The following is a 19,274-nucleotide window of genomic DNA, read 5'->3' on the forward strand; positions in this document are numbered from 1 at the left end:
CTTAAAAAATAAATACTATTGTATGAGTTAGTCGACATGCTTCTATGTCTATCCAATTTTTTTTTCAATTTTTTTTTATTTTTTATAAACGCATAAAAAAGGATTTCATTCATGTCTATCCAAAGATTATGAAACAAAAACACAAGTCAACTGTGAGCAAACTTAAAAAACGAATAATGAGCAGTGGATTACAACAAAAAACAGTCATCCTCCTACACAATACCAGCCTCTAGAATTCACAATACGGGCGTCTAGAATTCCAAAATAGATATATGGCCCTTATCACGGAAAATTTTATAATATTATCATCTCCACAATAAGTTTATTATAATTATTAATAAAATATTTTTTTTCTCTAATTTTATTATTAACATATTTATTTTTAACTTTTTTTATAATTTAATAAAATTATAAAAATATTTCAATAAATTATTAATTTTATATAAAAAAATTAAATAATATTAAAATGGATAAGAGAAGAATCAATTTGGATGATGGCGAAGGAGGACGGTTAATAAATCCTTGCTTAACACCCTCAAAATGCATCCAACCGACAAACAGTTTATTCATTTTAACTTGTCACGAAAACTCAGGAAATGGCAACCAGATTCGCTCTGAGCCGACTCTGTATCACTCGCTCGATGGAGACAACTCGGGGGGCAACTCGCTACTACAGCGATAGCAAGGGCCGTATCCTGAGCGAAGAGGAACGCGCCGCTGAGAACGTCTATATCCAGGTTTCTTTCTCTTCTTCTCTCTCTTAAAATTTTTCAACACTTTTGTTAGTTTTTGATTGAGTTCCTGTTTGCTGTTGAGAAAGTCTAGGAAAATAGAAGAAAATCGAAGTATTATAAGCTAGATATAACTATCTTGCTTCTTTTAAGTGAGATATGTTAATTTTTGTAAAGAATGATTCGGTGAACTGTTTGATCAGCTGGGTTCAGGTGGTTCTGTGGTGGTCCGGTCAATCCATCGGCTTCTCTTTATTAATAACAAGTGATAGATTTTGTTTAGAAGAAAAAAAAAAAAAACTATAGAGCTCCGTTTGGTTCCCAGGAAAATGTAGGAATAGAGAGCAAAATGAAATATTGAGCTTATTAGTGTGACTGCTTGTAGGAGCAAAGTGATTTTAGAACTATATTAAGATGATTTGTTTGTGTAAGATTAAGATGATATTCATGTTTTGATTTCCTCCATTTCGTCTAATCTGAGACATGGATTAACCAGGCGGATTTTAATTTCCACATTTATTTGTATGATTCTGTTTTTGTGATTGATATTCCCAATTCTGTATATTTTTTTGAGTGTTGTTTGATGATTTTTGAACATTTGTATTAAGAAAATGGAAAGGGAGAGGCTGGAGAAGCTGAAGCGGAGGGCTGAGAAAGAAAAGGCAGAGAAAGACAGTGCTGACAAGGTATAGACAGAATGTTCCATGATTTTGTATTCAAGGATTCAAAAGCTGTGTGTTTTTATAATTTGTTTAGTAGGTATGTGTTTTGCATCTAGCTTACATTTTCAATTTGGATACACAGACTTTTTCATAGCATAGGTAAAGAAGCAGTTTTTCTGTGATTTTTAACATATTCATGGGTTGATTTCGTTGTTCAAGGTCTCTCCTGTACCTAATCTGTTCTTATGAGTTGTGTTAATTGCTTTTGAAATTGAAAAGGATAAAAGGGGAGCTACCCTAAGAACAGAGCTGCTCTGTTGGTTAAGATGGATTAAAATAACTGAGCGTATTGTTAATGCAAACCTACATTTTTTAATTGTTTAATTTATAAGCATCAAAATTCAGAATTAGTTGATGAATATGGCTTGTTAACCATATAATTTCCTGATGAAGTGTATGTCTTAATTTTCATTGGATTTTGTTACATGATTTTGGACTGCTTTCTGTTTTGTGGTTTTTAAACTAATGTGACCTTAGTTTTTTCTTCCTTTCAATTTGAAAAACTGATGTGTCCCACATCGGTTCTACACGGAGGTTTTGGGTGTTATATATATGGATTTACAAATTTCCCTTTGTGAGTTAGCATTGAGGTGGAGTTTGGCAGGTTTACATCATTTGGTATCAGAGCCTCACCTCCTATGGGTCGATAGGCCATGTACAAAGGCTCTCTGACGTTCTTTAGGAGAGGTTAGGGTGAACGAGTCATGACTCTGGTTGCTTCACGAGGACGTTCTATCTAAAGGGTTCGGGAATGATGCGTCCCCACATCGGTTTTGTAGAGAGGTATTGGGTGTTATATATATGGGTTTGCAAACCTTCCCTTGCGAGCTAGCTTTTGAGGTGGAGTTAGGCATGTTCATATCATTTGGTATCAGAGCATCTTGAATCATCTCATGAACATTCCTAGGATCTTGTTGTTCTTGTTGATTTCCATCATCTCCTCCCTCTTCAAAAGCATTTGTCCTCGAATCTTCACCTACATCAAAAGGGGAAAGATCAACAACATTAAAAGTAGCACTCACATTGTACTCACCAGGAAGATCCAACTTATAAGCATTTTTATTAATCTTGGCCACCATTTATAATGGACCATCTCCTCTGGAATGAAGTTTAGACTTTCTTTGAATTGGAAATCTTTCCTTCCTCATATGCGCGCAAACCCAATCTCCTGGTTGGAAAGTAATTCACTTTCTTCCTTTATTAGCTTGGGCTGCATATCTCTTATTCTTTTTCTCAATGTGCTGTTTAGCTTGTTCATGGATCCTTTTAACTAACTCAGCTTTCTTCTTGCCATCTTAACTTGAAATCTCATGCACAGGCAAAGAAATCAAATCTAATGGAGTTAAAGAATTAAACCCATAAACAATCTCAAAAGGTGAAAAACTCGTAGAAAAATGCGCACTTTGATTATATACAAATTTAACAAATGGTATACATCCTTCCCATGATTTCAAATTCTTTTTAACAACAACACGCAAAAGAATTGTTAAAGTTCTATTAACTACTTTAGTTTGTCCATCAATCTGTGGGTGACATGTAGTAAAAAATAGTAGCTTAGTAGCCAATTTACCCCACAATACTTTCCAAAAGTAGCTTAGAAACTTAACATCTCTATCACTAATAATGCTCCTAGGGATGCCATGCAACCTCATAACTTCCTTAAAGAATAAATCAGCAATATTTGTGGCATCATTAGTTTTATGGCAAAGAATGGAATGTGCCATTTTAGAAAATCTGTTAACTACCAAAAATGTAGAATCTTTACCTTCCCTAGACCTAGGTAATCCCAAAATAAAGTTCATAGACAAATCAATTCATGGTTCACTAGGTACAGGCAAAGGTGTATATAAGCCTTGAGGTAAGACCTTAGACTTTGCTTTCTTACGTGTGATACACCTAGAACACACATTCTTCATATCTCTCTTCATATGAGGCCAAAAGAAGTATTCTCTCAATGTATCCAAAGTCTTCGTAACCTCAAAATGTCCCATGAGACCACCACCATGTGATTCATGCACAAGTAACTCCCTCATAGAGCAATTAGGTACACATAATTTATTCTCACGAAATAAAAACCCATTATGCCTATAAAACTTTTGAAAAATAGTTTTCTCACGCATCATAAACAGCAGCAAAATCAAAATCTTTAGCATACAACTTCTTCACATACTCAAAACTTAACAGTTTAGCATTAAGAGTAGAGATAAGAGCATACTTGCATGAGAATGCATCAACAACTACATTTTTCTTACCTTCCTTATACTGGATAACATAAGGAAAAGTCTCAATAAATTCCACTCGCTTGGCATGTCTACGGTTGAGCTTATTTTGCCCTTTCGAGTATCTCAATGACTTGTGGTCCAAATGAATCACGAACTCCTTTGGCCACAAATAGTGCTGCCATGTCTCCAACTCTTGCACCAAGGCATAAAGCTCTTTGTCATATGTTGAGTAGTTCAATGCCGCACCATTTAGCTTTTCACTAAAATATGTAATGGGACGTCTCTCCTGCATCAAAACAACACCTATACCAATCCCAAAAGCATCACATTCTATTTCAAATGTTTTAGTGAAATCAGGAAGATTCAGTAATGGAGCAGAACATAACTTATCTTTGATTAACTTGAAAGCACGATTTTGTTTCTCACCCATGTGAAGCCAACATTTTTGTTAACAACCTCAATCAAGGGTGCAGCTAAAGTACTGAAATTCTTAACAAACCTTTTATAAAAGCTAGCTAAACCATGAAAACTACGTACCTCAGTAACAGATGTAGGAATTGGCGAGTCACGAATAGCTTTCACCTTCTCTTCATCCACCTCAATACCCTTTGTATTAATTACATAGCCCAAAAACACAACTCTTTCCATGCAAAAAGTACACTTTTTAATATTAGCATACAGTTTCTCTTTTCTAAGCAATTCAAACACACGCCTCAAATGAAGCATATATTCTTCCATATTTTTACTGTACACCAATATATCATCAATGTATACCACTATAAACTTAACAATGAATGCACGCAAAACATGGTTCACTAATCTCATGAATGTAATAGGTCCTTTAGTCAATCTAAAAGGCATAACTAACCACTCATATAAATTATATTTTGTTTTGAAAGCAATTTTCCATTCATCTCCTACTTTCATCATAATCTGGTGGTATCTACTTTTCAAATCAATTTTCGAAAAGACACAAACATCATGTAATTCATCTAATATGTCATCTAGCTTAAGAATGTAATGTTTATACTTTACCGTAATCTTGTTGACAGCTCGACAGTCAACATACATCCTCCAATAACCATCCTTGTTAGACACTAGTAGCACTGGAACTGCATATGGACTCATGCTCTCTCTCACATGCCCTTTTGCTAACAACCCCTCAACTTGCTTCTGAAGTTCTTTCGTCTCCTCAGGATTACTTCTGTAAGCTGGTCGATTAGGAATTACTGTTCTAAGAACAAAATCAATCTGATGTTTGATCCCTCTAATAGTTGGCAACTCATTAGGCATCTCCTCAGGAAAGACATCTTTAAACTCCTGTAAAAGAGAAACAGCAGAACTAGGCAAAGAAGTATTAAGGTCAGTAAGATTCAAATAAGCCTACTTGTAAATAAGTACAATCATTGACTCTAGCATAGAATGCACTCTTAACATCTCTTTTTTTGGGCAAAAAAACTTACTCTTCTCTCTTTCCTCTCCTTTTACACTGAACTCACTTTCTTTCTAGTCTCACTCAATGACTTTTCACTCCTCTCTTTATTTTTCTCTTTATTTTTACTCTCAATCACTCTCTTCTCCTCACAAGAACTCTCGGCCTCTCCTTTTTCTACACTTTTGGTCTCAGTCTCACTAGTGTTTTCCTTCTTAATTGATCTCCTCAACTTCACTTGATCCTCATATACTTGTCTAGGAGTTAATGGAGCCAATGTTACCTTTCAGCCATCCTTTTCAAAAGAATGCCAATTTCTGTAACCATCATCTACCATTAGCCTATCAAACTGCCACGGTCTACAAATCAACAGATGACCAGCATACGTAGGCACCACATCAAATATAACCTAATCATGATATCTACTAATGGAAAAAGCAACTAGTGCTTGCTTAGTCACCTTAACTTCTCCACATTCATTCAACTATTGTAACTTGCATGGCCTAGGGTGTTTCAAAGTAGGCAACTTCAATTTCTCAACCAATAGTGTACTAGCTACATTGGTACAACTACCTCTATTTATTATCATACTGCATGTTTCATCCTAAATGAGGTATCTTGTATGAAATATATTTTCCCTTTGCTCCTCTTCACTAACCTCTCCTTTCACTTGCATATTCAATGCTCTCCTAGTGACTAATGCACTCCCCTCTACAGCATACTCCACATCAGTAGCATCTTCTAATGGAGGCATATAATCACTATCTTCATCACTCTCAGTCTCTATATCTCCATTATCCCTTAAGATAATTGCCCTTTTATTGGGGCATTGTGAAGCAATATGACCTATCCCCAAACATCTAAAGCACTTTATATCCATATTTCTTTGAGATTGGGAAGAGTTCATACTTCTATCTTTATTATCCTCATGAGGCTTACTCCTACTTTTTTTTATGCTTAGGCTTATAAACAGCTTTATCCTCCTCCTTGGGCCAGTTCAATTTCCATGAGCTCCCAAGAACCGAACTTGTGCTACTCCCATACCTTGGTGTCCCTTTCCTCCTGAGCTATTTTTCAATTTTCATAGCCATATGTACCATGTCCTCTAGCTCCACATAATGCTTTAACTCAACTAAATCAGCTATTTCTTTATTCAAACCACTTAGGAATCCAGCCATTGTGGCTTCTTTGTCCTCCTCAACATTTGCCGGAATCATAGCCATCTCCATCTCCTTATGGTATTCTTTCACACTCTGTCCCTTGTGTGAGTCTTTGCAACCTTTGATTCCACCATACAAGAGCATAGTCAATAAATTCAACAGCAGCGGGTTTTACCTTTTTCTCTTCTGAATAGTTGTAACAGTCAAAGACTAGCTTAACTTTGCGTTTCCACTCAAGGTAAACATCTGGATCATTCTTTCCTTAGAAAGATGGAATTCTCATTTTAATGCTCCCAATGTTTCGATCAACACCATTTCTACCTCTATCATCTTTCCTCAGCCTTTTTTATGCCTTTCTCTCCTCTGATAAAATCTGCCCTCATTTATGATCAAAGCCCAATCATCATTATTCTCATCTTCCTCATCTTGCTCATCTTTTAACTTTTTAGGGGGAGGGTTATTGTTGTTGTGTTTAGCTTGCCTCTTAGCATTAGGCCTCTTTCTCTGCAAGTTACTTATAGTAGCATCTTGCCTATTTAGTCTAGTCTCTTGCTTTTCCATTTGATTCCTCATGTCTCCAAGCATCAAAGTGAATTGCTCATACTTTTGTTGAATAGCTTGAATTATGAAGAACTGATTTGATTTCTCTTCTTCACTATTTTTGTGTGACATAATTATAAAACCTGCAAAAGAATGTTGGCAAATATCCTCATAACGCTCCCTCACGTGTTTACACTCAATCAATGTAACTCTACTCGTGTTTCATACAATTTAGGATTGTAGAAAGAGATGATTATCCTTAATTTCAATTAATCTATACATGGGTATATATATATAATTGATTCTCATAATTGTGTTCTACTAATTAGGAAGAAATCCTAAATAAGAAATCCTAAATAGGAATACATAATACAGAATATACAGAGAAATAATATAGTGATTGACTTTCCATAACACTCCCCCTCAAGTTGGAGCATAGATGTTAATTATGCCCAACTTGTTACAAATGTAGTCAATCCTAGCTCTATTCAGAGCTTTTGTGAAAATATCTCCTAACTGCTCTCCAGTTTTGATGTGTCCTGTTAAGATGATCTGTTGTTGAATCTTTTCATGAACAAAGTGACAATCAATCTCAATATGTTTTGCCCGCTCATGAAACACCGGATTGGAAGCAATATGGAGAGCAGCTTGATTATCACACCACAATTTCGTAGGCAGGAAGGTCTTAAAACTTGTCTCATTTAGTAATTGAAGTATCCACATTACCTCACATACTGATTGTGCCATGGCTCTGTATTTGGATTCAGCATTAGATCGAGAAACTACACTCTGCTTCTTGCTTCTCCAAGACACCAAATTTCCTCAAACAAAAACGCAATATCCAGTAGTTGACGTCCTGTCAACCTTAGATCCAATTGAGTCGGCATCTGAAAAACATTCAATATTCAAATGCCCATGATTACCATATAACAAACCTCTTCTTGGAGCGCCCTTCAGATAACACAAGATTTGTCCCAAGGCTTCCCAATGAGCAACAGTTGAGGAAGACATAAACTGACTTACCACACTAACGACATAAGCAATGTCAGGACAAGTGACTGTAAGGTAGTTTAATTTTCCTACCAATCTTCTGTATCTCTCTGGATCTTCAAACAACTCACAATCCCCTGCTAACAGTTGTAAATTTGGAGTCATTGGTACACTACAAGACTTAGCACCTAATTTTTCTGTCTCTGTCAATAGATAGAGGACATATTTTCTTTGAGACAAGAAAATACCTTCTTACTTCTCATAACTTCAATACCCAAGAAATACTTTAATAATCTCAAGTCTTTGGTTTGAAACTGGATTTGGAGGAAAGTTTAAAGAGATGAAATACTTGCAGAGTCACTCCCAGTGATGACAATGTTATCCACATAGACTATCAGGAGAATTAGACCAGCCTCAGATTGCCTATAAAATACTGAGTGATCACACTTACTCTTTTGCATACCAAATTCCTATATTGCTTCACTGAATCTCCCAAACCATGCCCTAGGACTTTGTTTCAAGCTATAAAGAGACTTCTGAAGCCTACAAACTTTACCCAACTCCCTCTGAGCAACAAACCCAGGTGGTTGCTCCATATACACCTCCTTCTGAAGATCACTATGAAGGAAAGCATTTTTGATATCCAATTGGCGTAGGGGCCAATCATATGTAGCTGCTAAAGAGATAAATAAGCGAACAGAAGTAAGTTTAACTACAGGAGAAAAAGTGTCAGAGTAATCAACCCCCTATGTCTGAGCATATCCTTTTGCTACAAGGCGTGCTTTTAACCTAGCCACAAAACCATCAGTATCTACCTTTACTGTAAATATCCATTTGCAATCAATAGCTTTCTTACCAGTGGGCAAAGGTAATAGTTTCCATGTACCATTAGCATCTAAAGCCTCCATTTCCTCTTTCATAGCAGCACACCAGTCAGGATGAGACAATGCCTCACCAACAGAATTAGGGATAGGAACAGAGTCTAAAGAAGTAACAAAACACCGAGAACAAGAAGACAATTGATTATAAGAAATAAAAGAAGAGATAGGGTAAGTACATGAACGTTTACTTTTACGAAGAGCAATGTGTAAGTCTAGATCAAAATCATGATCAGTATGAGGTACAGGATCTCCCAACGAAGTAGCTGGTGGAGGATCTGAGTCAGGAATCTCCAATCTTCTGGAGCAAACATGAACAACAGGAGGTCGAGTAGGTCTAGAGACAGAAGGAACAAGCTGTGGGAGAGGACTAGACATTGATTGGACAATATATATTAAGAGATCATCCTCCTCCACTTGACTCTCATAGATGATTGAGGAAAAAATGGAGTGGACTAAAAAAATGTGACATCTGCAGAAAAAAGATAACGATTAAGAGTAGGAGAGAAACGGCGGTACCCTTTTTGGAGCAAGGAGTACCCAAGGAAGACACATTTGAGAGACTTGGGATCCAATTTAGTAACCTGTGGACGAACATCACGCACAAAACAGGTACAATAAAAAATACAGGGTTCAACAGGGAACAAAGATTTTGTAGGAAACAAAGCAGCATAAGGAATATCCTCATTAAGGACAGAAAATGGCATACGATTGATAAAAAACATGCCGTAGAAACTGCATCTGCCCAAAAGTGTTTAGGAACTTTCATATGAAAAAGGAGCACGAGTTACCTCAAGAAGATGCCGATTTTTTCTTTCGGCCACGCCATTTTGAGATGGGATATCCACACAGAAAGACTGATAAAGAATGCTATTTTTTATCATATAAGGCTGAAATTGTGCTGAAAAGTATTCTTTGGCATTGTCACTTCTTAATATGCGCAGAGAAATATTAAATTGAGTTTTGATTTCATTACAAAAGGCACAAAAGATAGAAAACAACTTAGAACGATTCTTCAGTAAATATAACCAGGTAACACGAGAATAATCATCAACAAAAGTAACAAAATAACGAAATCCAGTTTTAGAAGTAACAGAACAAGGACCCCAAACATCAGAATGAACTAACTCAAAAGGGAATGAAGCCCGTTTATTGACTCTAGACACAGAAGGCAAACGATGATATTTTGCAAACTGACACGACTCACATTCTAGTACTGATAATGACTGAAATTGAGGACACAGCTTTTTCATGGTAAACAAAGAAGGATGGCCCAATCTACCATGAGCTTCAAGAGGTGTTAAGATATTTGAGCAAACAAGCGACCGCGGAACATTATTTTTCAGAATGTAGAGACCACCTGACTCATGTCCTCTATCAATAATCTGCTTCGTCGTAAGATCCTGAAACAAACACTTGTCAGGAAAAAAGGAAAAAGAACAATTTAAAGTACGAGTAAGTTTACTAACAGAAAGTGGATTAAAAGAAAATTTTGGTAGACACAAAAGAGATGATAAAGAAATTGACGAAGTCGGGTTCGCAGTTCCAGAACTCATGACACAAGAAGTAGAACTGCTAGCTAAAGTAACAGTAGAGGAAGTGAGATTAGACTGAAAAGTAGATAGAAGACTAGAATTACCTGTCATGTGATCTGTCGCACTAGAATCAATAACCCATTTGGATGAGGAAGACACAAGGCATGTAGTGGATTTACCTGACTTAGCAATCGCAGTGACAGGGGAACTGGTAGGCTTTAAAGATGCCTGATACTGGAAAAACTGTGCAAAATCCTCTGCAGATACCAAAACAGTTTTATCAAAGGAAGATACTGTAGAATCCTTTGCTGCCATATTTGTCATCTGTGATCGCTGATTTTTCCTCTGAAGTTGCGGACAATTATATTTTGTATGGCCAGGCTCATGGCAATAATAACAAATGACTCCTCTCGAGTCCTGATTAAAACTAGCCTTTCCATTACGTTGATTAATTTTGTTGCCTGTAATTCCTCCTCTACTTCCTCTTCTATTACCCTGTTGTCCATTTGGATTACGGCTAATAAGAGCACTATTGGCAGGCTGTGAAGATTGGGTACTCTCTGTACGAAGGACCAGTGTGAACGTTTCATGCAAAGAGGAAATCTTAGAACTGGAGAGAATCTAAGATTTAGCAGTCTCATACTCTGAAGGAAGGCCTGCAAGAAAACTCATGACAGCCAGTTGCTCCCGTTGGGCCTGCTGAACTTTCACATCAGGAGTAAAAGGTAACAATACATTAAGTTCCTTATATATCCATTTAAAATCCATAAAATAAGCCGTGAGAGACTTATCCTCTTTCTCAGCAAGGTAGAATGCCTTACAAACATCATAAATACGGGTGATATTCCCTTTACCAGAATACAGAAAATCTAAGTAATCCATCAATTCCTTAACAAATTCACAGTGATTAATTAAACTAATTACTTCACTGTGAATCGAGTTCCGAAGCTGCAAAAACAACTGAGCATCCTCCCTTAGCCAAGTTTGTCGTGTATCATTAGTAGGTGGATTTTTAGTAAGGTGATCATCCTTATCAATGCTACGCAAATAGACCCTAACAGTCTTACTATACTTCAGGTAATTTAAAACATTAAGTTTGTGTTCCGTGATCTTAGTCATTACTGGAATCACATCAAAAATAACATTCTTATTGTTTGCCATTTGTTGAGACAAAGAAAACTAACCGAAATGCTAATTCAAAGTGCTTACAGTAGCAAAATAACCCAAAATCACAAATCAAGCAAATACCAAAATAAGATCTGAGAGCCAAACCTTAGAAGTCCTTTAATGGTGTATTGGATCAGGCAACAGCACACAGTGGTGGAATGAAGGGGTTGAGGCGACGCCGGCGATGTTGATCGGAGTCGAAACGGCCGGTCGGCGGCCAAGGTCTCTCCTGAGCTGGGTGGTGAGAACAAATAGTCACCTTAGATAGATGACTTGCTCTGATATCATGTATAAAGAGATGATTCTCCTTAATTTCAATTAATCTGTACTTGAGTATATATATATATATATAATTGATTCCTATAATTGTGTTCTACTAATTAGGAAGAAATCCTAAATAAGAATACAGATATACAGAGAAATAATATAGTGATTGACTTTCCATTACAAGGATTTTACCCCCTTATGTGCTCACACACTTTTTACCTTTTTTCATTATTTAATTTTTCCTTTTTACTTTTTAAGGAACTAACTAAACTCGCTCAAAGTAACCAACTTATAATATTCAATAAAATTGAAATTCAAGACAAGACTGAAGACATGAAATAAAGACAAGCAACAGAAAGACGAGCACAAAGATAGAATGATAAGGGACTCTAGAATTCAAAGAAACGGAATAAGATACCAAATTATTAGAAACCAAAACAAACGAAACAATAAAGAAGCAAAAGCCTTGGTAAAAATTCAACAATTGAGGGTGTGTAGTAAAACCTAATTGTGCCACACCAAATCTGCCTTTTTTTTTTTTTTTGGCTAGTAGCAGACCTAAAATTCTAGTTTTTTTTTTTTTTTCTAGTGGCAGATATGAAATTCTGCGGAAAAAAATCTGTAGTTTTTTTTTTTATAAGCTGCTGCAATTCAATTTTTTTTTACTCTAGTGACAGATCTGAAATTCTGCAAAAAAAAAAAAAAAAAATTTCTGCAGTTGTTTTTTTTTTTTTATTCTAGCAGCATATTTTAAAATCTGTAAAAAAAAAAAAAAAAAAAAATTCTGCAGTTCTTTTTTTTTTTTCACTCTAGTGGCAGATTTGAAATTCTGCAGAAAATAATCTGCTTTTTTTTTTTTTTTGAGAAGAACAAGAGACACAAAAGGAAAGAAAGGAAAAAAAATTTCATATTAAGAATTACGGAAGAAAACGTAAAACTTAAAGAAAAAAGAAAATTGATGAACAAGTCACAAAACGAAATTGTACGATGAACAAATAATACAAAGAAAACACAAAATGATAGATAGAACCTGATTTAGAGCGAACGCTCTGATACCAAAATTGATGCAAATCTCAAGAATGATATCTTGAACAGGTTTGGTTTATAATCCCAAGAAAGCCAAAATCAAGTTCAAACACCAAAAAATACCTTGACCTATCAATTATATAGAATTGAAAACTAATATAATTCAAAGGAAGAATTAAGAATTCTTGATCCAAAGTTTATAATCAAACAAGAATCAAGAATATCAAAATTGTTAAACTTTACAAGATTAATTACTCTTGAAGAATTTAGTTTAGTTCAAGAAAGAACTTAGGAAAAATCCCTCTCTTGTATTAATTTAATCAAAAGTAATGTTCTCTTGAAAAAGTGTTAAGTTAGCTTTATATATGCGGCTAAAACCCTAATTCCCTCAACTAAAAAAAAAAAAACTAAAATAAAATCCTAAAAACTAATAAAAAAACTGGAGTGGGTTGTGGGGGGGGCGCTAGTAGCAGACCTAAAATTCTACAATTCTTTTTTTTTTTTTTTTTTTTTTTTTTTTTTTTTCTCTAGTGGCAATTTTGAAATTCTGCAGAAAAAATCTGTAGTTTTTTTTATAAGCTGCTGCAATTCAATTTTTTTTTACTCCAGTGGCAGATCTGAAATTCTGCCAAAAAAAAAATTCTGCAGCTGTTTTTTTTTTTTTTTTTTACTCTAGCAGCAGATTTGAAATTCTGTAAAAAAAAAAAAATAAATAAAAAAAATAAAAAATTCTGCAGTTTTTTTTTTTTTTTTCACTCTAGTGGCAGATTTGAAAATCTGCAGAAAATAATCTGCATTTTTTTTTTTTTGAGAAGAACAAGAGACACAAAAGGAAAGAAAGGAAAAAAAAATTCATATTAAGAATTATTGAAGAAAACGCAAAACTTAAGGAAACAAGAAAATTGATGAACAAGTCACAAAACGAAATTGTACGATGAACAAATAACACAAAGAAAACACAAAATGATAGACAGAACCTGATTTAGAGCGAACGCTCGGATACCACATTTGATACAAACCTCAAAAACGATGTCTTGAACAGGCTTGGTTTATAATCCCAAGAAAGCCAAAATCAAATTCAAACACCAAAGAAACCTTGACCTATCAATTATATAGAATTGAAAACTAATATAATTCAAAGGTAGAATTAAGGATTCTTAACCCAAAGTTTATAATAAAACAAGAACCAAGAATATCAATATTGTTAAACTTTACAAGATTAATTACTCTTGAAGAATTTAGTTTAGTTCAAGAAAGAACTTAGGAAAAATCCCTCTCTTATATTAATTTAATCAAAAGTATTGTTCTCTTGAAAAAGTGTTAAGTTAGCTTTATATATGCGGCTAAAACCCTAATTCCCTCAACTAAAAAAAAAAAAACTAAAATAAAATCCTAAAAACTAATAAAAAAACTGGAGTGGGTTGTACTGCTATCTAAGGCCCAAAACATATATCTGACAAAAAATAATTAAATAAAACTATTCAGACTTGTCCTAGATAAAAAAAAAAAACGCATTAAATTTGCATAAAAATCCATTAATTCTGTCCAAATATTTCCTGATCACCACTCACGCAAACTTGGATCAAATTAAGCCACTTTCTATCTTCTTGTAACCCCAATTTATTGATTGTATCTCCATATTTAGTTTCTTGTGCAACTGCTTTCTCAATCAACTCTTGCAACTTCTTAACTTTAGTCCTTGTGATTGGAGCTTCTTGTGCAATTGCATCTTGAATCATCTCACGAACATTCCTATGATCTTGTTGATTTCCATGAAAAAAACTGTCTCTTGGCAAGCTAAATGAATGTTTTAGGCTCAGAAATTAAACTTATTTGTCTTATTGAGTCCTGGTTATTGATGAGCACATATTCAACTTGGGCATTTAATTTGTCTTCCACCAAGCCAGGCAAACACGTGTCAGTGTTAAGGTTGCCTTAGCGGAAGCTAATATATCTGTGATTTGGTGTTAATTTTTAAGTGTTTTTAATTGAAGTAAGATTGTCGAATTAAAAATAGAGTAAATGTCTACACAAGATATCTGGATGTTACCCAAAGTCTGCAGCTGTTGGTAATAAGAATTTGGAGTAAAGATTTAAAAAGAGTGGAAAAACTTAGAATAAAAAGAAGGGGTATTTGTTAATCCTCGTTGGGGATGGGAGAATGAATTGAAAATTTGACTTTAGCTTTTGCTGGTTGGAAAATCAAACCTGGTAATAGTGTTGAGGATGATATGGTGAAAATACTCGGTTACTAATGTCACCCTAGGGTACTGCAATCTTTGAGGTGTACTGATTGCTAATTAATTTTTCTCTTTTCCTTGTGCGAATTGAATATTAGCCAGGGAGCTTACCTGAAATAATCAGGATCCTTGGTCTCTTTTAATGGTCTTAGCCTAGGAGGATGTGCTATCAAACATGCATCCCAATAAGCTCATAACTGATTCTGCTTTTATTTGACTTTTACATTATTGATTATGAAAATTGTTTCAGCTTAGATCATTTTGAAGGACATAAATCTGTACCATTTTATCTGGCTACATTAATTTTTAAAAATGTCTTGGAAAAAAAATTTGCAAGTTTTCCATTTAAGGTAAAAAAATAATTGCAACACTGTGTCGGAAAAGTTTAAATATTGATTTTAAATTTTGGCGATCTACTATGCTACTTCTGCATTTAATCTATGCTTATAGATTATGTTATTTTCACTTAAACTACCAATTTCATTAGTTTGAGGTCTGATGTTAAACTCTAAGATAATGAATGAGAGTGGCTCAAATGGAGGATTTTTATGTTTAGATAAACATCTACCATTTTTTCATTCTGAGTCATCTGACCTACGTCTAGGTTGTGTGCCTGAAGAATACTAATCATACACATTGGTGGTACAATGTTGGTTGACTCTATTTATGAAGCAGAAAATTTTAGCTCAACTGAGTAATTCTTGCCTCGCACTTTCGTTGTTCGTTATACCTTATTCTGTTTCTGTTTCAAATTATTGACAGACTAAATCTTTCATTGTCTTTAAAGATACATCAGTATCAGTTTCATATTCTTGTTTATTCTCTTTTGCAGAAAACTGAAGGGAACCAGAAGGGTTGAATTCATCAATTGCACTTGATGAGGACAATCTTGTTGTGGAATAATCATGATTGTGGAATAATCATAAAAAATAAAGATGTGACTTGACTCGTGACTTGTGAGATATGGTCTTTGTATATAGTGAGGATCTTGCTAATGTTTCTTGAACTGTTGTAAACTCGAAATTGTAAGAGTTGTTTATGTGGTTGTTTATCTTCTAAAAACCTAAAATCTTTCTTTTCCTTATATTGATTTGAGCTTCTACAATTTCTTTCTTTTGCTATCTAAGTATCTGAACAAAGAAATGTATTAATATGAAATTAGATAAAAACTACATATCTGTAATATTGATAACCCTATAAATCCAACTATATGTGTTATTTTATGTGGTATAAGTTTTGGACTTCGTTGCCTTTGACAGTATGGACTAGTATAAATTTTGCTTTCTGTGGTAGATTTGTGAGATATTCAGTTTTTTATCTTACATTTGTGAGACATTCGGAAAATACACTGAGTTAGGGTTTGAAAGTTTTATATGGTTGTGTTATTCTCTTTTTTTTTTTTTTCTTTTTTCCATCATGATATCTTTATGTCCATTTTAGGTTATATAGAAAATTAATAGCTTTGGAAATTGTGCTTGTTCCTTTCAACAATACCTTATTCAAGGATCAAATCTAAGTTCTGGCCTTGAGAGGGCAATGAGCCTTACCATTGCACTTAACGCTTGCACTTTTTAGTCAAGCAGCCAAGTGATTAGAAGCTTTTTAATTGGTCGAGTGGACTAATCCAACGAATTGCAGGTTTTTATCCTTGGGGAGAAAGTTGAACTTCTGGTAGACAAAACAGAGAACCTGCAGTTTCAGGTACATGTTGTCCCTTATTTGACTAGGTCTGAAAAGTATGTGCGAGCTTGTAATAATTCAGTTTTGTGGATATCTATTGAATTTCACACTGACAGTTTCCAGAGTCAGTGAAGACAACTGCGACGGAAAATGTGGCTGCAGAATCTCCAATTGAAGCTGATGGTAGGAGAAGCAATTCTTGCCCTGATTGTTATACTCTGGCGTCTTTCAATTGTTAGTTGGGGCAGGTCCAGATGGAGAAAGAATGCTGTGGTATTTACAAATTGAAGGGACTGGTGGTGGAGTGAGGTCAAACTATTATCTGTTCAATGCTGTAATTACACCTTTGTACTTGCTGATGGTTTTTATTGATATCATTTGTTAATGTAAAGAATGTGGCCTAACAACCCGTTGATATTTGTATGGAAAAATGCTTTAAAAAACCCACCCTGTTAAATTTTTCAATACTTTAGCAATTGATATTTTAAACCGAATATGAATAATTTAAAAAAAAGGCATTAAATATTTGTTGAAAAATAATATTACGCATACACATAGAATAAACGAAAAGAGCAATAAAAAAAAAATAAAGAGAATATAAATTTTACGCGGTTTGATATTTTTTTTACCTAGCTGCTATAGTCTTTTACCGTAATTTATACGTAGCCCTGGGCATCTTTGAAACTCAAAATATAATATGTCCATGTTCATAACGAAAAACTTCGCGACTCAAAAACACCATATGGTCCACTTTTTGGCCTACGAAGTCATCTTCATTTTTAATTTTCAACGCTGAGTTTGTTTTGGAAAAATTATTTTCTCGGTAAAATGAAAAATAAAATTATTTTTGAAAAAATAATTTTCTTTTAAAAAAGTCATTTTAAAAATTTTTACAATCTTTTAAAATGTGAATACAATTATGACATAATCACATAAAATGAATTTAACATTGTGACTAAATAATGAAAAATATTTTCATGAAAAATAATTTTCTTAGAAAACAATTTTCATAGAAAATATTTTTTATATACAAACTATTTTTGGCAAAACAAATGAAACAAATATCTAATAATACTCCTTATAATATGATGTAATTTTAACTCCATAATTCCTTCCTCCTCTCAATTTCACTTCTCTCTCCTCCTTTTGCTCTTTATTCCCACCAACATCCCCACATTACCTTACCCACTTTCTATGTACTTTTGAAAGCAATTTTGTATTATTTACTTACTTTTCCAAAGATTAAGGTCTAAGTTCCCATAACTATGAAGCTCATAATTTCTCTCTAACTACGGATCTTAGGTTCTGCTTGCACAATTTTTTTTTTAATTTCATTTTGATTTTTTTTTATTCATAATTTTATTTTAACTCTTATTTTTAAGCAACTCCCTTAATCCATGGAAGCTGCGTGCTTCTTCTTCTTTTTCTTCTTCTTTTTATTTTTTATATGGTCATGTAATATGGATTTCTTTTGATTCCAACTCTCTTCTTTTCTTTTCCTTTAACTTTTGAAAAGTTTCTTGCAGAATATTAACTGTTAAACCATCACTTGTGCTGTGTTGATTCATGAGATCAAAAGAACACCAAACTCCTTCATTTCCCTCCCAAATCACTTTCCCTTTTTTTCATCCTTAATTATGCAAAGAAAATTAAGATAAATTGAATAAGGGAAATGAAGAGAAAAGAAGAGAAAGATTTTTTTTTTTTTTTTGTTCAAATAGATTAGTAAAATATAAGACAAATACAATTTCTCTTAAAAGAAAGAGGAAAAACCTTTTTTCTTGTCACATTCAAAATCCTTATACAATAGTAAATGATACAAATCCTACAGACTCATATGTAAATATTTTCTACAGTTTCTAAATTAACTAATATGTAAATATTTTTTAAATGTTTTTTTTTTTTTGGGGGGGCTGGGAGGGGAGGAAGAGACAGAGAGCTTACATCAAATACATTCTAAGGTAGGATACCCCACAGATATCATGAAGCAAGAGAGAACTTATTCCTAGAAGAGGATCCTCGTACAGGTGAGTGCCTAGAGGGAGTAAATTGCCCGAGCAAGCTGTAAACACAGTCATAGATATACTTAACCTTAACTCTCCAGTCTCTATGCAAAAGATCTTAATACTATGGATTAGAGTAGCAAAAGAATTAACTTTAACGTTCTCGCTAATTAAGAAGACAATAGTGGAGCTATCAGCTTTAGCACAAAGATACCTAAACCCCTTATCCCAAGTATAACAAAGACTAATAAGGAATGCCTAAAGCTTAGTAGATACAATAGAGCAAAATCCCAAATTGGTGGCAAAGCCCCCAAGCCAAGATCCCACACAATCTCTAATAACCCCACCTATAAAAGCAAGACAAGAAGGTGAACTAAAAGACCTATCAGTGTTAAGTTTACACCACCTAGTCGTCGGAGGAATCTAGCTTAGCCACACTCTTTCCCTTTGACGATAAGCCTCAACATTGAGATCCATGTAAGAGGAAGCATACACAAATTCTTTACATAAATTTGGAATGACTAGTTTGTAATCTCTCGACCTATTGCTTTCCACCTCAAACATTGAATTATTGCCCCATTTCTAAATAAACCAATAAGACACTCTAAAGGGCAATTGCCAAGGAGCTGCTCCACTAACACTTCTGACTTCTTAATATTCACATCAATCCATGAGTCAAAA

At 34.3% G+C, this 19,274-nt stretch overlaps 1 protein-coding gene across 1 annotated transcript; it reads left to right on the plus strand.

Annotated features, from left to right (window-relative positions):
- Nucleotides 1-501: 501 nt before the first annotated feature.
- LOC110661224 (uncharacterized protein At2g27730, mitochondrial) lies at nt 502-16,015 on the plus strand. The gene is made up of 3 exons (XM_021819798.2): nt 502-737; nt 1,340-1,417; nt 15,743-16,015. Exons 1-3 carry the CDS (start codon nt 597-599, stop codon nt 15,767-15,769), a joined length of 246 nt encoding a protein of 81 aa, XP_021675490.2. The 5' UTR covers nt 502-596; the 3' UTR covers nt 15,770-16,015.
- The last annotated feature ends 3,259 nt before the right edge of the window (nt 16,016-19,274 follow it).

This window comes from Hevea brasiliensis, chromosome 14 (genome assembly GCF_030052815.1).
Source record: "Hevea brasiliensis isolate MT/VB/25A 57/8 chromosome 14, ASM3005281v1, whole genome shotgun sequence".
NCBI classification, from domain to species: domain Eukaryota; kingdom Viridiplantae; phylum Streptophyta; class Magnoliopsida; order Malpighiales; family Euphorbiaceae; genus Hevea; species Hevea brasiliensis.